General features: G+C 40.7%; 1 protein-coding gene across 2 annotated transcripts in view; it reads left to right on the top strand.

Annotated features, from left to right (window-relative positions):
• Positions 1 to 21690, top strand: part of LOC146632597 (plasma membrane calcium-transporting ATPase 1-like) — a 135239-nt gene extending 113549 nt beyond the window's left edge. For both annotated transcript variants that reach the window (XM_085353395.1, XM_085353396.1), the window contains 6 exons: positions 5780 to 5971; positions 9921 to 10134; positions 10272 to 10483; positions 11235 to 11342; positions 12429 to 12611; positions 20972 to 21690. In XM_085353395.1, the coding sequence (XP_085209521.1) occupies positions 5780 to 5971; positions 9921 to 10134; positions 10272 to 10483; positions 11235 to 11342; positions 12429 to 12611; positions 20972 to 21211 (1149 nt within the window). In that variant the 3' untranslated portion in view covers positions 21212 to 21690. The remainder of the gene's footprint in view (positions 1 to 5779; positions 5972 to 9920; positions 10135 to 10271; positions 10484 to 11234; positions 11343 to 12428; positions 12612 to 20971) is intronic.
• Positions 21691 to 22706: the final 1016 nt, after the last annotated feature.

Raw genomic sequence — 22706 nt, forward strand, 5'->3', positions numbered from 1 at the left:
ACAAAAACTGATACTCAATTTAATGGATGATATTAAAGAACTAAGAAGGCAGAGCGAGGAAAAGGACAAGAAGATTGCTATGCTGGAAGGACGGGTGTCAGATCTGGAACAATATTCAAGAGTAAATGATGTGATAGTGACAGGACTGGAAACCAAGCATCAGACATACGCACGGGTAGCAGCAGCAGAGAGAGGGGAGCCACCCGAGCAAGAGCTACGCTCTTTGGAAGAGCAGGTAATGGCCTTCTTTAAAAGCAAAGGTATAGAAATGGACAGTAAAAATATTGAGGGATGCCATCCTCTTCCGAGAAAAAATCAAATACCTGCCATTATCATTCGTTTTGTTAATAGAAAACAGAAAAAAGAACTGCTCAAGCAAGGAAGAAAGCTAAAAGGTACAAATGTTTATTTAAATGAACACCTAATCAAGAAAAATGCAGACATTGCAAGACAAGCAAGAATATTAAGAAAACAGAAGAAAATACAGTCAACTTGGACGTCAGACTGTAAAATATTCATTAAGTTAAATGGAACACCAGAGCAGGCTAAGGTTCTAGTCATCAAAGAGATGACGGAACTAGAAAAATATAACCGATAAATGCAAAGCAGTGCTAAATATGATGTGACCGTCCAAGTGCACAACCAACGCAGATGTCTGACAATTTTCAACTAACAACTCATATAGATATTGAAAATAAGACATTGATGTATGACAGCAACATAGATCCTGATTGTAATTTCTTTAACAATAAGACAAATGAATGCAATTATTATACAAATGAGCAACTTAAAAAGGAATTCAAGGTAGAACAGGGTATAACAATGGTTCACTTTAATAGTCGAAGCTTATATGCAAACTTTCAATCCATCAAAGACTACATAACACAGTTTGAACAGCCATTCAATGTGATAGCCATATCGGAGACCTGGATAACTCCTGGAAAAGAAGAAGACTTTAAAATAAATGGATATGAATTCCTTCATGTAGACAGGATCAACAAGAAAGGAGGTGGGGTGGCACTTTACATTGATAAAAACCTAAAGTACAAAAGAATGGGAAGAATGACAACTGTTATTGATGGAGTGATGGAATGTTTATCAGTGGAAATAAGTATAGAAAAAAGGAAAAACCTAATTGTCAGTTGTATATATAGAACACCAGGATCTAAGATTGAGATATTTAAGGATAATATGGAGGACTTATTTACAAATATAAATCAGAAAAGAATGTTTATTTGTGGGGACTTTAATATTGACTTATTGAATCCAAATCATAATAAGAGTACAGAAGAATTTATTGATTCCATGTACAGCATAGGTTTATTTCCACTGATAACAAGACCGACCAGAATAACATCTCATTGTGCAACTCTATTAGATAATATATTTACAAATATAATAGAAGGAAAGATAAAAAGTGGGCTGTTAATCAATGATATAAGTGACCATTTACCAGTCTTTGCATCGTATAATTGCCATTATAAAGTGAACAACGATGGACATAAGATTATTTACAAAAGAATAAGAACAGAGAAGACCTTAAATTGTCTTAGAAATGAACTTTTAAAGCAAGATTGGAATATTGTATATGAACAAACAGAAGTTAATAAAGCTTATGAAGGATTTTTAAGAACATTTAACACATTACTTGATAAAAACTGCCCAGTAATTGAAATCAATAGGAAACACAACTATGCAGGAAGACCATGGATGACAAAAGGACTACAAAATGCCAGCAAAAAAAAGAATACCTTATATCGAGAATTCATAAAAAAGAGAACAATAGAAACTGAAATGAAGTATAAAACTTACAAAAATAAATTAACTAATATAATGAGATCCTGTAAAAGAGAGTATTACATTAAAAGGTTAGAACACAATAAAGATAACACAAGAGATATATGGAATGTATTAAACAGAATAATCAAAAATGAATCAAGGAATAATGATTACCCTGGGTACTTTATAGAAGGGACAAGAAGTATTAATAACATGGAGGAGATAGTAAATGGCTTTAATGAATTCTTCGTAAACATAGGGCCAAAACTGGCAGAAGAAATAAAGGTTGATGGAATAGAAAGGGACACTGGTGAAAATATTGAAAGGAATAGTAGCTCAATGTTTTTAAGAGCAGTGGAAGAGAAAGAGATTTATGACATGGTTAGAGGACTTAAGAACAAAACCAGTACAGACTGGAATGATATTAATATGGTAACGGTAAAGACAGTTATTGATGGTATCGTAAAACCATTAAAATATATATTCAACTTGTCGTTTCAAAAAGGAGTTTTTCCACAAAAAATGAAAGTTGCTAAAGTTATTCCCATTTACAAAACCGGTGAAAGACATAATTTTACAAACTATAGACCAGTGTCAATACTCTCCCAGTTCTCTAAGATACTGGAAAAACTCTTCATAAAAAGATTTGACAGTTTTGTGGAAAAATATGAATTAATGACAGATAGTCAGTATGGGTTCAGAAACAACAGATCAACAGCTTTGGCACTGATAGATTTAATGGAAAAGATAACGGAATGTATGGATAATAAGAGGTATGCGCTCGGAGTTTTCTTAGATCTAAAGAAGGCGTTTGATACTGTTAATCATGAAATTCTATTAAAAAAACTGGAAAAGTACGGGTTTAGGGGAGTGGTTTTGGAATGGTTAAAAAGCTATGTAGGGAATAGGCAACAATATGTACAAATAAATGAATATAAATCTAATTTGATGGATATAGCTTGTGGAGTACCTCAAGGTTCAGTACTGGGTCCAAAAATGTTTATTATGTACTTAAATGATATCTGCAGAGTATCGGAGATTTTAAAGTTTGTAATATTTGCAGATGACACAAATATACTGTGTGCAGGTGGGGAATTGCCACAGGTTTTGGAAATGATCACACAGGAATTAACGATATTAAAGAAGTGGTTTGATATAAATAAATTATCATTGAATCTCGATAAAACCAAATTTATGTTGTTTGGAAACCAAAAGAAAAACATCGAAGTAGAAATATGTGTTGACAATGTATATTTAGAAAGAGTAAATGAAATAAAATTTCTTGGGGTGATCATTGACCACAAGCTCTGTTGGAAGCCACACATTACTTATGTTCGGGGGAAATTGGCACGGGGCATTGCCGTCCTGGGAAAAGCAAAGCATATGTTGGATCAGAAAGCACTGCACATTTTATACTGTGCTTTACTACTGCCATATATGAGCTACTGTGTAGAGGTCTGGGGAAACACATACAAAAGTAACACACAAACAATAACTATAATACAGAAAAGGGCCATTAGATTAATAAATAATGTAGGGTACAGGGACCATACAAATGCACTCTTTGTCAAAATGCAAGCTATTAAATTCCAAGACTTGGTGAAGCTTAAAACAGCGCAAATAATGTATAAAGTCAGAAATAAATTGCTTCCCAAAGAAATCTGTAAATTGTTCATAGAAAGAGAAGGTGGGTATAACTTAAGAGGGAAATGGAATTTAAAAATACAAAGTGCTAGAACAACTTTAAGAACTATGTCAATCTCAATTGCAGGAGTTAAATTATGGAACAGTCTAACAGAAGAAATAAAAGACAGTCAAAACATAAAACAGTTTAAAGTAAAATATAAAAACCTAATTTTAAATAAGTATAAGAATGAAGAAAACGGGGTTAACCCAGGACGGTAATGTTGCTGGTAATGGTGTTGCGGTTCTTTTTTGGTTGTTTTTTTGTTTTTTTGTTTTGTTTTGGTTTGTTGTTTTTCCATAACTTGTGTATCTGCAAATATACACATTCTGTATTTTTCATATGAAAGAAACTATACTGTGGTGGGGCTTGCTAATTTCTTGTTTTTGATATGTATGTTATGTTTTGTTTTACTTCATATGTTTATATGTTTCATATGTTGTTTGTTTAATTTAAGACAAAAAAAAATTAAATGAATGAGAGGTAAAACTTGAGGGGGTAGGGACAAATAAGTAAATACTTCAGCCTACTCCTTTTCAAACAAATAATGGAATGATATTTTGTAATGATTGTGAAGGCACATGTTTGAAATGTTTGAAATAAAAATGAACTGAACTGAACTGAACTGAAAGATAATTGTTTATCCATCTCTGAGGAAACTGTGGGCGCTCCAGCTCAACATTTTGGTGTTAGATGAGCTTCAGTAAACCAGAGTTCTCTTGCTCACAGCTGAGATGTTTATGCACAATTAGTTAGTCACGGTTCCAAGGCTTTTTAGGTTGTGACTACTGGGACTCATTAAGGTAAAGCAATGTGTTATCTGTGACCGCTTACCACAGTTTGTCTAGTTGAGTGGTGATCAGTCAAGCATTGGGAGAAGATGGCAGTAAATGTGGAATTTGCATAGCAGAAATACTTGTTTCTGTCTTCTTACCTTATTAATCACTTTACAGTCCCTCAGATTTATGTGTTGTGCACTTTGGGGATCTATAAGTGCGAGTCTGAGAGGCAGTTTAGTACAAAGCCAGGCTGATGTTTTGACTTGGTCTCCACATTTTTTGAGCCTCAGTTAGCTTGTTGGCCATCTTGTTATATGGAGCTTGTCAGGATTGTCAAGTCAACTCAGATTTATTCATAAACACAGAAGTAGCAGCTGCGGATGAAAGTGCTATACTACTAATAGAATAAAGTGACCATAAAGTCATAGACCAATAATAATATGCCACAGGAAGCCATATTATTTATTGGATAACTGCATGAAAAGTGCTCCAGAAGGCACCAAAGTGACAAACACAGCTGAGAGGGCCGGTTTCATTAATTAATTTCGCTAACGGTAGCATTTTTAAGCAAGTTCAGTGTCCAGTGTAACAATAAAATCCTGAGTTTTCAGTTGTTTGGTGTAGCCTGCTTGTAACACTCAGCACTGTCTTACACCTGCTCTGCTCTCTGCTTTGTGTTCCAGCAAAGACAAATTGCTGCAAGTTTTGCTTTGGTTGATGTTCAAGTATGTGATCAATGTCGTGTCCACGGTATCTAAAGTGTTTTCTTTCTTTTGGACTGCTTGATCTGAGCAAATCACTCTTCAGCCGTGATTCCGAGCATCTTCCATTTCTGTCTTTGTTCGACAGTTTTTGTCTTTGCACATTATGTTTAAGGCAAACTGCGCAGTCTTTATGTAAAATCACATAGCCTGTGACAAAAAATCAGATTGGAAGAGAGTGCCAGACTTTAGTCTTTTACATCATAGGTCTTGTAGTGCTCAAGGGGGAAGCCTGGTTATTGTAAACATTATCTTCATGACTGAAGTTGGGCATTTGAACACAGGACCTATGAGCATTGAATGGATTTTGGAGCCAATGGACTTTTTGGAGGAACGATTAGAAATTACCTTAAGCATCAATAAACAGCAGCAGGCCCACACCTGGTGCTTGGGATGGTAATTTACGAGCAGTGTTTTAAACATGAGGAGGAAAATAGAAAAATTCTGATTTTGTACCCGGAGATGTCATTTGACTGAAATCTAAAAAATAATACTGTAGTTTGTGTCTCTTCCAGTACTTTATGACTCTAACTCACCACCCTAGCTCCAAATACACCGTTTCTCACAGATTCAGATATTTGAACTTTTTTATAAATACCATAAAAATACAAAAATGTATGTATAAGAAAGTTTCGATGAACACTTTTTAGCAGAGTTGATTCATTGCTTGTGTGGATCTTGTGTGAACAGAGTTTCCGTATTTGTTGGAAACTTGGCATCACAGAGGCTGTTTGCTCTTATTCAAGGACTAATGATGCCTCTCTGCTTCCTTTCAGGGAATCGCCGGCACAGATGTGGCCAAAGAGGCATCTGACATCATCCTGACTGACGACAACTTCACCAGTATTGTCAAGGCCGTCATGTGGGGGAGGAACGTCTACGACAGCATCTCCAAGTTCCTGCAGTTCCAGCTGACCGTCAATGTGGTGGCCGTGATTGTGGCGTTCACAGGCGCCTGCATCACACAGGTAAACCGCTTATGTCTGAAATTACAGCTCATTTAGCACACCAGTTTGAGTCTGAATAACGACAGACGGCTCAGTGGGACCTCCTGAATATGAGCTGAAAAAGCTGGAATGAACACGTGTGAATGAGAATTTTTGAAAAAATCTCACATAATGTTTGTAACTACACAACCCAAAAAGAAAAGGACGTCACGATCACTGGATTTTTCAAAATCTTCTGTTTAAATTCAGTCTCACAGTTTGATATTGTTTGCTTGTGTTTATAAAAAGAAAGAAAGAAGAAGTTTAGAGTACGAGTGGGCAGAAAAAACTGCGGAGGTTCTATTTTTGGTTGTGTTTGTGTGCGTGTGTGTCATCACTCTGTCTGTAAAAATGATAGCTTGAAAAGGGGTGTAGTGTGGGGTCATGGAAGCAATCCATTTAAATTTGGCTTCGATCCACCAAAGTCTTAAAGGTGAATTTATTGTGGTGAATACAATAAAAAAAAAAAATACAATTCTAGTAAGAACTGCCTAGAGAGTGAGTTGTTTGGCAAAGGTTTGTGTGCTCAGTGTGCTTCTTCTTTGTAGTGTTTTGCTTTAGATTTTTTGTTTCCAAACATCATTTCAAATTTTCATTTTTCACATGTATGTTAATAGCAGTTTGTGAATGCCACAACCAAAAAGCAGAGTACCAGTGTGGCTGAATCTTAATGTCAGGTGTCAGATTTGGAGCACATACATACAGTGGCTTGCAAAAGTATTCGGCCCCTTGAACTTTTCCACATTTTGTCACATCACAGCCACAAACATGAATCAATTTTATTGGAAGTCCACATGAAAGACCAATACAAAGTGGTGTACACGTGAGAAGTCGAACAAAAATCATACATGATTCCAAACATTTTTTACAAATAACTGAAAAGTGGGGTGTGCGTAATTATTCAGCCCCCTGAGTCAATACTTTGTAGAACCACCTTTTGCTGCAGTCACAGCTGCCAGTCTTTTAGGGTCTGTCTCTACCAGCTTTGCACATCTAGAGACTGAAATCCTTGCCCATTCTTCTTTGCAAAACAGCTCCAGCTCAGTCAGATTAGATGGACAGCGTTTGTGAACAGCAGTTTTCAGATCTTGCCACAGATTCTCGATTGGATTTAGATCTGGACTTTGACTGGGCCATTCTAACACATGGATATGTTTTGTTTTAAACCATTCCATTGTTGCTCTGGCTTCATGTTTAGGGTTGTTGTCCTGCTGGAAGGTGAACCTCCGCCCCAGTCTCAAGTCTTTTGCAGACTCCAAGAGGTTTTCTTCCAAGGTTGCCCTGTATTTGGCTCCATCCATCTTCCCATCAACTTTGACCAGCTTCCCTGTCCCTGCTGAAGAGAAGCACCCCCAGAGCATGATGCTGCCACCACCATATTTGACAGTGGGGATGGTGTGTTCAGAGTGATGTGCAGTGTTAGTTTTCCGCTACACATAGCGTTTTGCATTTTGGCCAAAAAGTTCCACTTTGGTCTCATCTGACCAGAGCAGCTTCCTCCACAGGTTTGCTGTGTCCCCCACATGGCTTGTGGCAAACTGCAAACGGGACTTCTTATGGTTTTCTGTTAACAATGGCTTTCTTCTTGCCACTCTTCCATAAAGGCCAACTTTGTGCAGTGCACGACTAATAGTTGTCCTATGGACAGATTCCCCCACCTAAGCTGTAGATCTCTGCAGCTCGTCCAGAGTCACCATGGGCCTCTTGGCTGCATTTCTGATCAGCGCTCTCCTTGTTCGGCCTGTAAGTTTAGGTGGACGGCCTTGTCTTGGTAGGTTTACAGTTGTGCCATACTACTTCCATTTCTGAATGATCGCTTGAACAGTGCTCTGTGGGATGTTCACGGTTTGGGAAATCTTTTTGTAGCCTAAGCCTGCTTTAAATTTCTCAATAACTTTATCCCTGACCTGTCTGGTGTGTTCTTTGGACTTCATGGCGTTGTTGCTCCCAATATTCTCTTAGACAACCTCTGAGGCCGTCACAGAGCAGCTGTATTTGTACTGACATTAGATTACACACTGGTGCACTCGATTTAGTCATTAGAACTCATCAAGTAAATTTCTAAGGGCAACTGACTGCACGCAGACCAAAGGGGGCTGAATAATTACGCACACCCCACTTTGCAGTTATTTATTTGTAAAAAATGTTTGGAATCATGTATGATTTTCATTCCACTTCTCACTGTGTGCACCACTTTGTATTGGTCTTTCACGTGGAATTGCAATAAAATTGATTCATGTTTGTTGCTGTAATGTGACAAAATGTGGGAAAGTTCAAGGGGGCCGACTACTTTTGTAAGCCACTGTATGTTCACTATAGCAGCTGCTAGCATTTGTGCTACAGTATCTCTAATCAGTGATCAATGAATCACATGCTTTTGAATGTATAGATTTTAAAAGGTTTTGAATGTAAAACTATTTAAATGAGTGTGCTATTTGCGTATAAACAGCATGTGAAATTGTGTTTGTGTCGTTGCTGGTTTTCATCTCAAATTCAAAAACAGTAAAAACATCGCCTTCACTTATGCTTTTGATTAACTCGTGTTTTGATTCGATTTTGAGGCTGGCTGGTGTGTTTGGTGTACCTCGTCGCACGCTGTGGAAACATCTTTAAATCTCCGCTTGATAAAATATCCATAGAAACAAAGAGTAATTTGTGATTTTGATGTGACCGTCTCAGTGCTGCGAGGAGGCGAGTTGGCCGTGTCACATTTTCTTTGTTTCATAATGTGCCTGTAATCAGAAAGCTGAACCCCTGACACAATAAAGAAGAAAGTCTTGGGGCTGTGTATTAATTGAAAGGCTCACAGCTGGCAAGACCAGATAACTAACTCGACTACAGAGCGAAGAACACAAAGTAGGCTAAGATTCAGCCTGAAACCATGGCAACACGTCACCATCATAATCCTGAAATATAACGGGGGACTCAGCAGGTCTGTGGTCTCTGTGCTGTGATTTTGCTCACTGATCATCAGGCGCTCGGTCTCTGTTAGTGCACGGAAAAGATCATTAAAAGGCGATTTATGTGTTTGGTGTGTGTACAGAGGAACAGAGGCAGGACCCAGAGGCGTAAACTGGGTTTTAGAAGTGGAGGGAGTGCTTTGAAATGTGTGTGTACTTTTTTCCTCATTTTTTTATGCAGTTAAATTACTCATTTGATGTTAGACGCACTAAGATTAAATCAGTTCTTACAGTATGGTTCTCACAGTGACAGCAGTATAAAAAATGCCCATATATTTGTTTCCTAGCAATGCAATCCTAACAATATGTGGAAGTTCAAATATAACCATAGACACCATGTGAAAAATGGGATGTGTCCACCATGAGGTCCCTGAACCTTCTTAAACAATAACTTGTGTATCAGTGGCAACATTTTTTGAATCTCAGAGATTCCATATTTGTTCCAGACAGCAGGCCACTCATTGCCCTGTACCGTGTCAGAGCATGCTCCCTGAATGATCAGTTCTTCTCAGCATCTCAGCTCCTCTGTCAGTAGTGGTCACACTGTCCTCTCACATGTTTTATAGGTTTGTTATTTACCGTGTGTGTTACTGTGTCATTGAGAAAGCATTGGAGTTCAGTCATCTAGTATGAATACACGTTTATACTACATTCGAGTCCAACTGAACTGAGTCCATCTTTTCAAGCAGGTGGCATTTAACAGGGTCTTTTGATCACGAGATACCTTTACAAAATTTGAAACCAGTCACACCATTCCAGTTGTCACAATAAGGAAAATTAGACCAAAACAGTTTCTCATGCTGTAAACGTGGGAATTTCAAAGCTGTAGTTGGGAGTAATGCTCTTTGCTGGTCTGCAAAGAGTCTGCTGGTTTCCCTGTTGTTTGGTTGCTGAATCATATTTGTATTCTGTTATATACCTGATGTTATATTCTCTTCTCGTAAATTAAACTCCTACTCCTTCTCCAAAAGGACTCTCCCCTGAAAGCTGTCCAGATGCTCTGGGTCAACCTCATCATGGACACTCTGGCATCTCTCGCTCTTGCCACGGAGCCGCCCACTGAGTCTCTGCTGCTACGTAAACCCTACGGTCGGAACAAGCCCCTCATCTCCAGGACCATGATGAAGAACATACTTGGCCATGCTGTGTACCAGCTCGTCATCATCTTTACCCTGCTCTTCGCTGGTGAGTCTGACTCCATCCAAGTTGGGTGTAAACCTGGTTCTGCAGTAATGCATTGATACTAAGACGCTGATGTTTGTTAATCATTGTCGAAACAGTTGAGATACATTTTTGGGGTATTTTCCTTCATCTTTTATCAGGTGAGAACTTTTTCGACATCGACAGTGGGCGAAACGCTCCCTTGCACTCCCCACCATCAGAGCACTACACCATCGTGTTCAACGTGTTCGTCATGATGCAGCTCTTCAACGAAATCAATGCCAGGAAGATCCACGGAGAGAGGAACGTGTTCGAAGGTGTCTACAGGAACCCTATCTTCTGCAGCGTTGTACTGGGGACCTTCGCTCTGCAGGTAACACCTTCACCATCCTTTAGTGCTACCAAGGTTTTCCTGTTATGTTACCGCTCAGTCTGGATGGATTCATGGTCTCAGTAGCTGCAGCTGCATTTTTGCTCCACATAGTTTGGTTACATTTAAAAGAGTTTAGCTGAAACCTTCTGATGTTTTTTTTTTCACTGAATTAGAAATGGTAAGAAGACATCAGCACATCAGGTTAAGACCTTAACAGTAGAACTGGTGGTACGATGAATCACACATCCAAAATGTTGACCAAAAACAGGTGGAAGATCACGAGATGAGCAGTTGCCTGTGCTGTGTGGGGGACAAAGTGTCGAAAGGTTGTCAATAGAAAGGTGGTGGTCGTGTTGATTCTGTAGTTAGCTGGCTAATGATTACAGTAAATGACAGAGAAGTTATTGGCAACTTAACTAACATCGCACCTTGGTATTATTTAAAAAGTAGTGCCCAAATGGCGAAAAACCTTAGTACCTAATGATAAGTTGTGTCGTTTCTGTCTCTTTTGGGTGCCAGTGGTCAGTGCAGGTGTCACTGATTCTCCCACCTGTAACACTGGAAATTGGAGTTTCCTCTGTTACCCTGTCATCTCATTTATTTGCCTTAACATTAGCATTGGAATAATGTATGAGTAAAAGTATTACCAATCTCACACTATAGAATAGTCTAACATAACTTTGTTAAACCACCAGATCTGCCGACTAAAAGTTCACACGGCTGACATGCCGCTTGCTTGTTTCCTTCCCAGATCGTCATTGTTCAGTTCGGAGGAAAGCCGTTCTCCTGCACGGCTCTGACCATCGACCAGTGGCTGTGGTGCGTTTTCATCGGCGTGGGAGAGCTGCTGTGGGGACAGGTGAGACGAAAACCTCAAGTGCACAAACAGCTGAGCAGAACAAACACCAGCCCGAGCTGTGAGAATAAGCAACGTGTACCCAGGAGCTGATGAAGAGGTGGATATGTGAGGTTTATGGCAGAAAACTGTTGCCTGTCACACTCGCGCTGCTGCGGTGTTGCCATCACGACCATCGCCATGGTAATGAGCTCAGCACATGAAAGCTGTGCGACTCCTGTTTACGAGGGCCGAGGGAAAACAAACCCGGCGTGTCAGCACCTCTGTGGACGCGCACGAACACGCCATCACACGCATGATCCTGTTAGCATGCAAACACACAGAAAAACTGTTCAGTCATAGCTAGCCTGCTGGGTTCAGGTGGAGGGCAGAGAGACAGAAATATGCTGACAGAAACAGAGTCATCTGAAGTCTGTGATTTATTTAAGAGGTAAAAACACGTTTTGTTTCTAACGGAGAGAGAGGAGGGTGACGGAGATATAAAAAGCTGATGTGCAGCTCCAGCAGGATGCTGGGTGTCTCTCCGCTCTCTTTTAACAACCATGAACAGATAGTTCACCAGCAGAAGGAAAATAATGATTGCATAACCAAGTTACAAGTTAATTGTGCTTCATTAGTTTTTGTATATTATGTTTTAAAACTGAGGTCAAATCAAGCTTCAGTGCAGCTTTAGCAACATTTTGCTTGTTAGTAAAAAAAAAAAAAATGAAAGCGCTAATAAGTAATGAGTTCATTTGTTAGCTTTTTATTTTTTAAAATAAATTTGCCAAACTTTACCCAAAATACTTCCTACAACCTCTTAGTAACACCTCAGTCCTGTTGTCTCACATAAGTCTTGGTCCTAGATTGGGAAAGCACCCTGCACACCATGCTTTTTTTAATTTTTGAGTCATTATACACTACACATATTAATACGTGAATTATTAACTTCTGTGGACTTTAATCAGTCACACTCCAAAAGATCCTACATTTCCCATAATGCAGTTCGACCATCGATGTTATCGGATATTGTCAGCTGTTTTCATCTGCTGATTTGGCGTAAACACCACCAGATCTGATCTGCTGACGATGGTTTTCTCTCAACCTCAGCTGATCTCGGCCATCCCCACACACCACCTGAAGTTCCTGAAGGAGGCCGGTCACGGTATCACAAAGGAGGAGATTCCCGAGGAGGAGCTGAACGAAGGCACGGATGAAATCGACCACGCCGAGATGGAGCTGAGGAGAGGCCAGATTCTCTGGTTCAGAGGTCTGAACCGCATCCAGACACAGGTATGCTCGCCACGGCTCCTCGACATGTCTAACTTTATCACCTACTTCTGTTATCAGTTTCCCCCTTTGATGGCAACGGCTGAGGGCTTGTTTTGTTTTTGGTCTATTGTCTTATCTGAATTGTTGTTTGAGAGGCATTCTCTCATCAAGATGACAAAGAGAGACTTTAATAAAAATATTTTTTCCAGCAGACACCTGAATGCATCACAATCGATGGAATCCAACAACCGGGTCCATTTTTGATCTGGTTCACAATCAACAAATTCCTTACCAAAGTTTTTATTTCAGATCTCTCGAACATCATTTGTGTTTTTCAAGCAGAGCATCACCTCAAGCATCGGCTTATCACCACTGGTGACCAGCCAGACTCTGTTGCAAAACGACAAGTTCACTTTCATTCAACATAAAATGCTCTACACATTTTCTGCGCTCTCACAGTACAGTACATCTTTTTTCTTATTGACGTTCTCTTCTCGTTGCAAGAAAAGAAAAAATGACCTTTTTTCAGATACATGGAAATCTCCTTACCATCTCTTACTGAGATAAAAGCAGTAAGTGGTAAACTGCATCAAGCTGCTTTACGGTGAAATTAACAACTGGAGGGTGTAAAAAAATCTTTGAAGTCAAGCTGACCGCCGCTTAGGAGAAAAAATATATACAGAAAGCACAGTATCTACATTTAACGAGTGCGTGGAGCTGTGCCGCAAAGCCTGATTGGCTCTGCAAACTTTCCATGTGGAGCCTCTAAACTCTGTCAGCAGCCATCTCAGATCAGACACCAAATGAAGCCTGTAGAGTCTTTATCATATGTATACTGTACAACATAGTGCAGTCAACCAGAACTCTCGATAAAAGTTTACCGTAGCTGTATCTCCGACTGCAGCTTCATGTCGGCACCTCTGTGACACACACTGTGTGTCTGTGTGTGTGTGTGGAATTGAACTGAAGATTAAACACACACACTCAACTGCAGATGTTGTCCTGTCAATTTCACACTCTGCTGCAGAGCTTCGGCACAGAACCACTTTATTAAAAAACAGAAATTAAAGACTGCTACAGCGGCACAAACCTTCCTGAGTACTTTCATTAGTCAGTAAATTAATCAGTCATGTCAGCAAGCGTGTCTCCATCCACCTGTTTCCATCCGGACTTTCAATTCCTGTGTAACCTGAGGGAAACCACAAGAAATTAAAAAGTCACGCTTTTTGAAAAAATTACTGATTAAATAATAACAAAGCCAGATTTAGTGAGCAAATCTTTAGGAATACTTCTAAGAACCGCAAGGTTGACCCAAATACAGAATCACGGAGACAGACACGCAGAAAGGGTAAAGAGAAAGTTAGTTAGAAAACCTGCAGCACAATTAGGCTGGTTAGTCCAAAAAAAGCACTGAATCTAAAACATGGGGTGAATCTAAGGAAGACTGAGGAACAAGAGGAAGTTGAAAATGCAATAGCCTGGCAAAGACTGATTGAAATTCCGACTAAATTCAGACAGCAAGGAAGAGAGAGGGGTTAAAAAGAAAGCAATAAGACACAATCAAACCAATAACATGGGTCAGGGAAAAAAAAGTCACAAAATAAACCACAAAGTAAACAAAAAGAGCGACCGAGAGCAAAAAAAGCACGGACAAAGAAAAAACAAGAGTCAACACTCCTCTAATCAAAGGAAGAGATAAACCGGATTTTAAAACACGAATGCTATCATCTTTTTCTTCCATCAGAATTGGAGAGTAAGTGTCATTAGTGAATTATTATGTCAGTAAACTAACTTCATGCTACATTGCATTTGGATTGAAATCTAGCTGGTGTTCTTAGTAGTCGCTGTTTTCGTACGCTGGAACTTGTCTGTGTTATCCTCCTCCTACAGGACAGCTCACTGAGCTTTAGCATGTCCACGGGCAGTTCCATTCAGTCTCTGTGGGCTTCATTAGCCTCCATGCTAACGCCCACTTACAGTAACAGCAGTCATCGCTCCGCTCCCACGCGCACACACGGAGTCAGCGGGGTCAGGTGTTTTCCTCTTACCAGTGGGCTTGCTTGTACTTACTGAGGCCAGAGGGTAACCAGGTCTGAATAATAATAGCGAATTTTTTCTGGTTTGTCGTCTTGAGTTTCTCAGTTTGACCTCTGCAGAAACACTGACTCTCTGCTTCTTCACTCAATTCTGTAACTGACAGAAAATAAGACTTCATTTTAAACCAGACCTCTTCCAAATAAAACACCAAAACAAATAAGTGTAGCTTCTTAATCCAGAGCTCTGGTGCTTCTCCATCATTTGTCCTTTTTATTATTGTGTTATACATTATACCTTGATTAAAACAGCAGGTGATGGCCAAAGTGTTCAACAGCTGTTCAGAAAAAAAACTGGAAAGTAGACTATTAAATATCCAAAATACACTATCTATCACACAAACAGACTAAAACTGTAAGAATACAAATGAATTATTTAGTAAGTCGGTGGTTTCATATAGAAACTGTAGGCAAATCTGGTAATATCAAATTTAATAAATGATACTTCATTTAAAACGTGCCTGTTTTGCATGAAGCTAAAACAAAACCCTAACCATCGATGTGTTACCGGTGAGCTGGTAAATGTCTAGAGGTTAAAATGCTCATTCATCACATAATCTGATTGAAAGCTTCAGAGCGGGTACAAATGAACAGGCGAGGGCAAGTGTGATTTCAGGTGGAGCGGAAAACCCTGATCCACGTGTGCGGTTTACGATAATCTTCACCCGGTCCACGTAAATCGGTGTCGTGAAAGGCGGATGTTTCTCCTCCACTTCTCTCTGTCTGCCATCGGATCTCCTGTACAGAACTGAGGACGCTCTCCTTTTTCTCTTCGGGGCTGTGTATCTGTAATATCAGTGTTGTCCTCTCGGGATGGGAGGATGGGAGGAAGCGATGATGGAGAGGGAGGCGACGAAAGGCTGCAAGCTAATTAGGTTCTTATCTCTCCACGCTCCTCTTCCTGTCCTCTTCCTCTCTAATCCTGGTGGGCAGTGTTGTGCCGCTCAACGCCTCAACAGTCAGACACAGTGGGGGAATAATTGCTACATGCAGCACCTCGCTGCAGAAACTTTATCAGTCATTCCAAATGACACATTTCTCTTTCTCCTGTCTCAGCTCTCTCTCTCTCTCAGAGTGCCGTAAGCCTGATTCAAAAGCTCTTTATTCACTGTTCCATTTCTTTCTTCATCCCTTCGTTCTGTCAGAGGATTTTCACATTTTGACACTAAATGACAGCTCTCAAACTTCTCCTTGCTGTTACAACTTCTCCTCTGTCCTGATCTCTTTCTCATCTTTGTTTCTCCTTCATATTCTAGTGTCTCTACCTGCTAAAAGTGTCAGTAGCTCAGTTTTTCTGTATTGCAGCAGCACAGATAAGGACTGCAGAGGTTATCCCATTGGAAGATTTGATATTTTATTTTGCTTTTTCTTTAACAAATGTACTAAATATGCAAGAAATACCTCAATGGAAAAATCAGAAAGTTTCTTACTGCCATAATGTCCATTTGCTTTCTTTCAGTAAAACTAACTGTTGAATTTAAATGCTGGATACAGTCTGTTCAGTGTGGGGACAGTAGATACCCAGCTTCTGACAGAGAAGCGTTCCATGATTCACAATTCAAAATCATCCATTATTTGAAACTTTGCAAAGTTTAAAATGACCTTTCAGCATCAGTGTATACATACATGACAGAAAATAAGGAAAGGATCCACTTAATAAAATCTGTCTATTTCATCGGCACTGATCTTGATGAATGAAATTAAATATTAGTTGGTTTTGATCAGATGATTTTTTTTACAGTTTTGATATTTGTGGTTGGATGATTAATTCAAGTCAGTATGAGAGGGAAAGGCTCAGAATCTGTGCCAACTTTCATTGAAAACATAGCGTCACCCTTTTGTCAGGACAATTTAAAATCTTACCACTGAATGTGTGACATATTCAGACTGATACAGTCCCAGTCACGCTGTTAGCAGCAAAGCATGACATAGATGAGTCTCATCGTAGATTGATGCACAACATTTTATCAGCTAATGCCATTGCACTGTTTCCTGCCAGCTAACACTAAATGTAAACTACCCTGAAATTGAGTAATTTAATCAGATGTGCTTGTCTTCATCGCTGTACTTGCACTACCTCTTCTTTACGTCCGAATGAATTAAAAGGTCAGACTGCACTGTCTCTAACCTCTGCAGAAGTCTGTTCCTCTGTGCTGTCTTCTTGCTCTCTCTGCTCTCTAACAGTGTGTTGTGACTGTCCTTCCTTCAGATGGATGTGGTCTATACCTTCCAGACGAGCCAGGCGGCGGTGCCCGGTGCCCTGCGCCGCCAGCCGTCCGTCGTCAGCCAGCACAATGACGCCACTGCTGCCAAAACTCTCTCTAGCCCCACCCACATAGGGCTTAGCTCCTCCTCCTCTCTCACCAACTCGGGTGGGGCTCTGCCCCCCGCTGCTGCTGCTTCCTCCTCCACTGCAGGCAGTGAGTCGGTGACTGGAGGCCAGCTAACAGCACGCTCCACCAGGCTGGACTCTGTCTTTTTTTTCCTCTGTTTGAACGTTGCATGACTTACCGACACTGAAGCCACTGCACTGCTGCTGTCGTAACTGGGTGTCTGCACGCCCTGAACTGATCTGGAATTTTTCATGTGAAGAGTGTGTCTAGGTTATTTATTAACTGCTCACTAAATAGAAACTTTTCTTTCTTTTCTACTTTCCTTCCTTCACAAGGAGCATAGCTTAGAAAGCTCTTCTAATCACACTCGTGGCTAAGTTGTATTGTCTACCGCAGCTTTACAATAAAAGCCCCCAAAGGTTTGGTGGAGAGCTTTAAATGTAAACCAGCAGCGAGGTGAAAAAGCTCCGTTTGCAATCGCTGCAATTAAAACCGCAAATAAAGCTGTGATGCTGCTGCTGAAATCTATAAGTAAACAAGTTTGAAGATGTGAGTATAGTAAGAGCTGAACATCACAAGATATTAAAAAGCATATTTGGAGAAAAAGTGAACATCTTTAAAACTTGCTAATTTGCTTCATGTTACCCTGCTTCATTCGAACAGTGGTGCGAGTGAGAAACAAAGGTTTAAGCTTCTTTTAGATGATTTGTTGCAGCATTCAGATGTTTCTTTCATTCAGTTCAGCATTTCTAGAACATTCAAACATTTTCAGCTCTATTGTACAGAAAAAATTACACTGAATGTGTTTTATTAAATCCTTCTAAAGTGTTCAGTATGTACATTACGGCTTTGAATAGACACCAGTGTGAACTGCAGTTTGACTGTAAAAGCCAGAGAAAAAAGTACTGAGAGAGCCTGCAGACAACCTGATCTGTTTCCATCTCTCTGCTTCCATGTGCTGTCCACTTCACCTTCCTGTGCTTTTATATTCATCTTTTTTTCTTGTTATTACTTCCATCACTTCCATCCTGCATGAAGAATTAAACTCACCATGCATCTATTAACCCATGATGAGACTTGGTGCCTGACAAGTCACTAAAGGCACGTGTGACCTACTAGAAGAGAAAGAGACGATGAATCGCTCTCATTTCCCCGTCCCATTTTCTTTGTTGATTTTTTTTCCCCCTCTATTTCTCTGAGGCAACATCCTGGTCATCGAGATAATTTTATGGGTTAATCCTGTGTAGGGTTAAATCTGTCAGGCTGAGCAAGTCTCCCTCGTGGTTTAACAGCCAAGAGCTTTTTAACTTGTGAGCTTTGTGTATGCACGAGTGTTTGTGGTTGTTGCATGCATGCTCTAAGCTGCAGAGCTCAGCCTGCAGCTCTCTTGTGGTTCAGTAATAGAGAGCTTTGAACTGCAGGGTTATTAATTATAATGAAGAGTGTCTACTGGTGCGTATAAATCAGTGTGATCAGCTGCAGCCTCTGCGGATTCATCACACAGAAAACGACTTTAGGCCGAGAGAGGAGAGCAGGCCGAGGACAAAACGATTCTCACTCGGAACGTGATTAGAAATGCTTAATAGTGAGATTGTGTTTGTTATGTGTGTGGTGTTTACTGGGGTCGGGGATCGGCTGAAATATTTCGGTATTCTCGCTGACGCCATCATAGCCGAGTTGGTAAAACGTGCCCTCCAACCAGCAGTGACCCCAGAAAGTCAGTTTGCTGCAGGACAGTTAGTTTATGGTATTTATATCTTATTTGCATAGACGAGATCATGCATTGAGGTTAAATTTTAGCCAGATTCAGATTAGACCTCCCAGTCACAAGCCTCCAGATTTCACTTTCCCAGGTAAGCGCTGAGAACTACAGATGGTGCAGCTTCCAACAATCAGGCCAAGAACTGGAGTGGCTACAAACCACAGTCGGAGCCCGTTTTTTGACTCAAAGTAACCCTTTCATCCACTGGGGAAATCTTTTAACACGCAGGAACCGACTCGGGAGGATAAAATTTAATATTAATTGTTGGTTTTAGTGGCAAAAATGGTTTTATTACACTTTCCTGGAATGCGGACACTGCTTTCACAGTTTAAAATTTAAAAATCATCCAATGAATCTCTCAGAAGAAAATGTTTGGGGGTTTTTAGGCCACTGTTGCTGTCACTGTTACATTGTGGGACATTCCTGCTAATTAAACCTTCTTTGTAGACAAAGAAGACAAATCCGATCCAGGCTTTTCCGTTTTGGGACTATAATCATGCGAGGCGATGCTGTATTGCCTGAACCTGAACCCCCCCCCCCCCCCCCCCCCCCCCCGCCACCCGTCACTCATTGTCCTTACTGGACATATTTATTAATTAGTTATTGATTGGAAACATACTTTTGGTTTGTGATTTCAGGCTGCCCAGTGCAGGGAAGCGCTGTGATTTGTTCATGGCTTTAAAAATAATACAAATTTACTGAAACTGAAATTTTAATCAGCTATTTAAGCACCATACAAATAAAGACGCTTCTGTGTTCGTGATTATGCCTTTTTTTCCCCCTACAGTATAATTTTTATTTAACAAACTTGTCATCTAAAACTGGGCAGCAGAATAAGAGTTTTGTCTAAACAAATAGCTCCACAGATGCATTTCATACTGTGCTTAAATTTTTTAAGGTTCAGTTTAGGAATTCATTCTCAGAGACTGATCTCTTACAAATGTAACGAAAGACTTGCATGTGTTTTTTGAGTCATTTTGGGTGATCTCTCATCAGGTATGAGATCACGAAGGCTGGGTGAATCAAAACCATTCACACCCTTTACTGTATTATGTAGTATGAGTGCGTTTGTCCTGGTGTTAGCCCCTGCTTTCCAGTGAGAGAAAATCTGAAAACAAATATGTTTGTAGTCTGTATTACGTTTCAGGTAATCCTATTACTCTTTCAGTGTGACACAATGTGACGATTCCCCAATGTACAAAAAGAATTATTAGTAAATATTTTTCCAGTTTGGTAGAAAAGAAAGGGGGGGGGAACAGAGCCCAGCCCCAATCTATCCACTCTGGAAAGAACTACAACACCCACTGTGTGTCAGGCCTCATCACCCAGCGCCAGCATCCGTCCTCATTAATACTGCAGTGGCTGAATGGGAGCGCATACAGCTTCGACATCTGGAGCTAGACGAGTGGGGGAGCGGGTTGATAACATGCAGCGTCTTCTGTCAGGAAGTTTTGATGACTGAGTGCCAGCTCAGGGATAAATGAACACATCAGATAAATTTAGTTAACATTGCTAATTGTGAGATCTGCGCTGGTTTAAATGGGGTTTTCGAATGTTAGTGAAGTGACGGTTACAGTGGCGGTTTTGTTAAGGTTAAGTCGGCTGTGATGGCTAAAAGTTAACTAGGCATAAGTTCGTGTGTAGAAAGATAAAACATGTGATGATGCATTCTTTTGTCGATGTGCTCATACATTAAGAACCCAGTTTAACTGTAACTAAGGTGTCCACAGACTTTTGGACACATCGTATCAATATTTAACTGTCAGATATTAAAAAGCAGAATTATAGATGTAGAGAAAGCATCAATCGAACTCTCTCTGCAGACGTGTGTGCTTGTGTGCAGGTGTGCGTACTGTGGTGATTGTGATTCAGTGCTTCTCCACATGTGACTCCCTGATGATGCTTTTGTTTTTGTTGTGTTTTTTTTTGATGCACTTCCTGCTATGAGCTGCCTCCAGCATTGACCTTTTTTGCGTTGATGTTTTGTGGATATTTTCAGCTTTCCAACCGTGTTCTCATTCAGCTGTTCCACTCGTTGTGTTTTTTTTCTTTTCTCATTTCCGTGCCCAGATTCAGACGCACGACCGCCACGTGTCCCATCAGCCCCTGCTGCCAGTTTTGTTTTTGTTTGTGTAGAAATGGCTGCCCACCTACGAGACCTCCTCTGACGTTTGTTTCCTCTCTTTGTTTCAGATTAAGGTGGTGAATGCGTTCCGTAGCTCCCTGTACGCGGGGCTGGAGAGCCCAGAGTCCCGTAGCTCCATCCACAACTTCATGGCCCATCCTGAGTTCGTGCCCTTGTCCGAGGAGGAGGAGGCTCGCATCCCCACCATTAAGGAGACTGGAGACGAAATCGACCCCCTCCCCAGCTCCTCATCATTGATCCGGGGAGGAGAAGACTTGCCCACCACCTTCCCCCTCAACCTCGATTAATCCATCTGAGTTCCTCCTCTCTCCTCTTCATCAGCATCATCTGTCACCCCACCAACCGAACTGTCACACCGAGGAAGGGAGTCATGACTCATTCTGCACACACACATGCTTCACATCGTCTCCACCCCCCCCTCAGTCATTCCTGCCACGTTGTGTTTTTCATACTGACTGTGGCGTCGTTCTGCCTGTAAGTCTGATAGAGTCTCCACAGTGGAAGGCCTCTTCTAGTCCATTCATGTTTTGTTTTTTTTCTTCCTTTTTTTGTTTTTTTTAACTTGACATTCTTTTTGAAAAGCTTTTAAACTTTATTGGATTCGATCCTTGCAGGACTCGCAGCAGCAGCATGTTGTGTTCTGTACTCGCTTCATTCCTGCGTTCTCAAACGGCACCGAACTTTTCAAAGAGTGCAGTGAATCAGATGTACATACGCTTCCGCTCTTCTACACAGCTATAAGCCGGGTTTGTTGATCAGAAGATTTTTAGGCAAATGCAAAAATGTAACCTTATTATTATTATTGTTGTTTTTTGTTTTGTTTTGTTTGTTTTTTTAGACCTTGATCTTGATTTCTTTTTGAAACCTTCTAACGAATGTCAATCGATGGTTGATTCAGACTCCTGAGAATGTCTTGTGAGTGTGACACTACAGCTTTCAAGGTTAAAATAATGTTTTTCCCTTTATCGTGTCTGTATGTGTTGCTTTTTTTTTTTTTTTAGCTGCTGTGTTGCATGTGGAAGAACAGAATGTTTACTACCCAAAAATACTGAAGACGGCAGCGTCTGGAGGGGGCTCGCTTTCTGCTCAGTGGGGGTTCTGACCTCATCTCATCCAGTCAGGGTTCTGGTTCTCTCTGCCCCTCCCCCAGTTTGTCCCCTGTGAGGATAGGAAACGGGAGTGTGGTTCATGTTTTCCGTCTCTAGTAGGATGCATGTTTTTGTTTAATTCGTGTTGAGTCGCATGATAACGTACAGTAGGAATGAATATTCGGGATTCTGTTTCAACTTTGTGCGTCTGCAGCAGCGTCTGTTCAGAGCTCCATGAGCTTCCTGTCTGTAGGACTGAACCTCCTGTTACCACGGCAGCCTCATCGATATTCTGGCAGAGGAAACCATCAGGGTGTTTAACACAATCGATACCCCGGCGTCCGCGTGTGTTTCAGAGTAGGCGAGTGCAATAAAAGTTTCGGTATCGGGGTAATGCGAAGTCACAAAGCCCTGAAATCCAATGTCTGTCTCGGTGTTGTCACAACACAGGTATCGCTGGTAAGATGAGGTCGCCACACACACGGAAAGCCCCGAGGGCCAACGACAACAAACAAAAGCTGCAGCCTGTTTTTTCCACTGCTCGACCCCCACCGTGTCGCTCGCTCGCCACGTGGCTGCGACCGGCCCACTCCAATCTCATGTCGGCAGCTGTGCACAGAGATGCTTTCAGCTAGGAGAGGTTGAATACAATCAAAATAGTAATACATGGATAGAGACAGACTAAAACACATGC

This window comes from Diplotaxodon limnothrissa, linkage group LG5 (assembly GCF_057381915.1).
Source record: "Diplotaxodon limnothrissa isolate DT_005_m linkage group LG5, D_limnothrissa_male_GT1.1, whole genome shotgun sequence".
NCBI lineage: Eukaryota > Metazoa > Chordata > Actinopteri > Cichliformes > Cichlidae > Diplotaxodon > Diplotaxodon limnothrissa.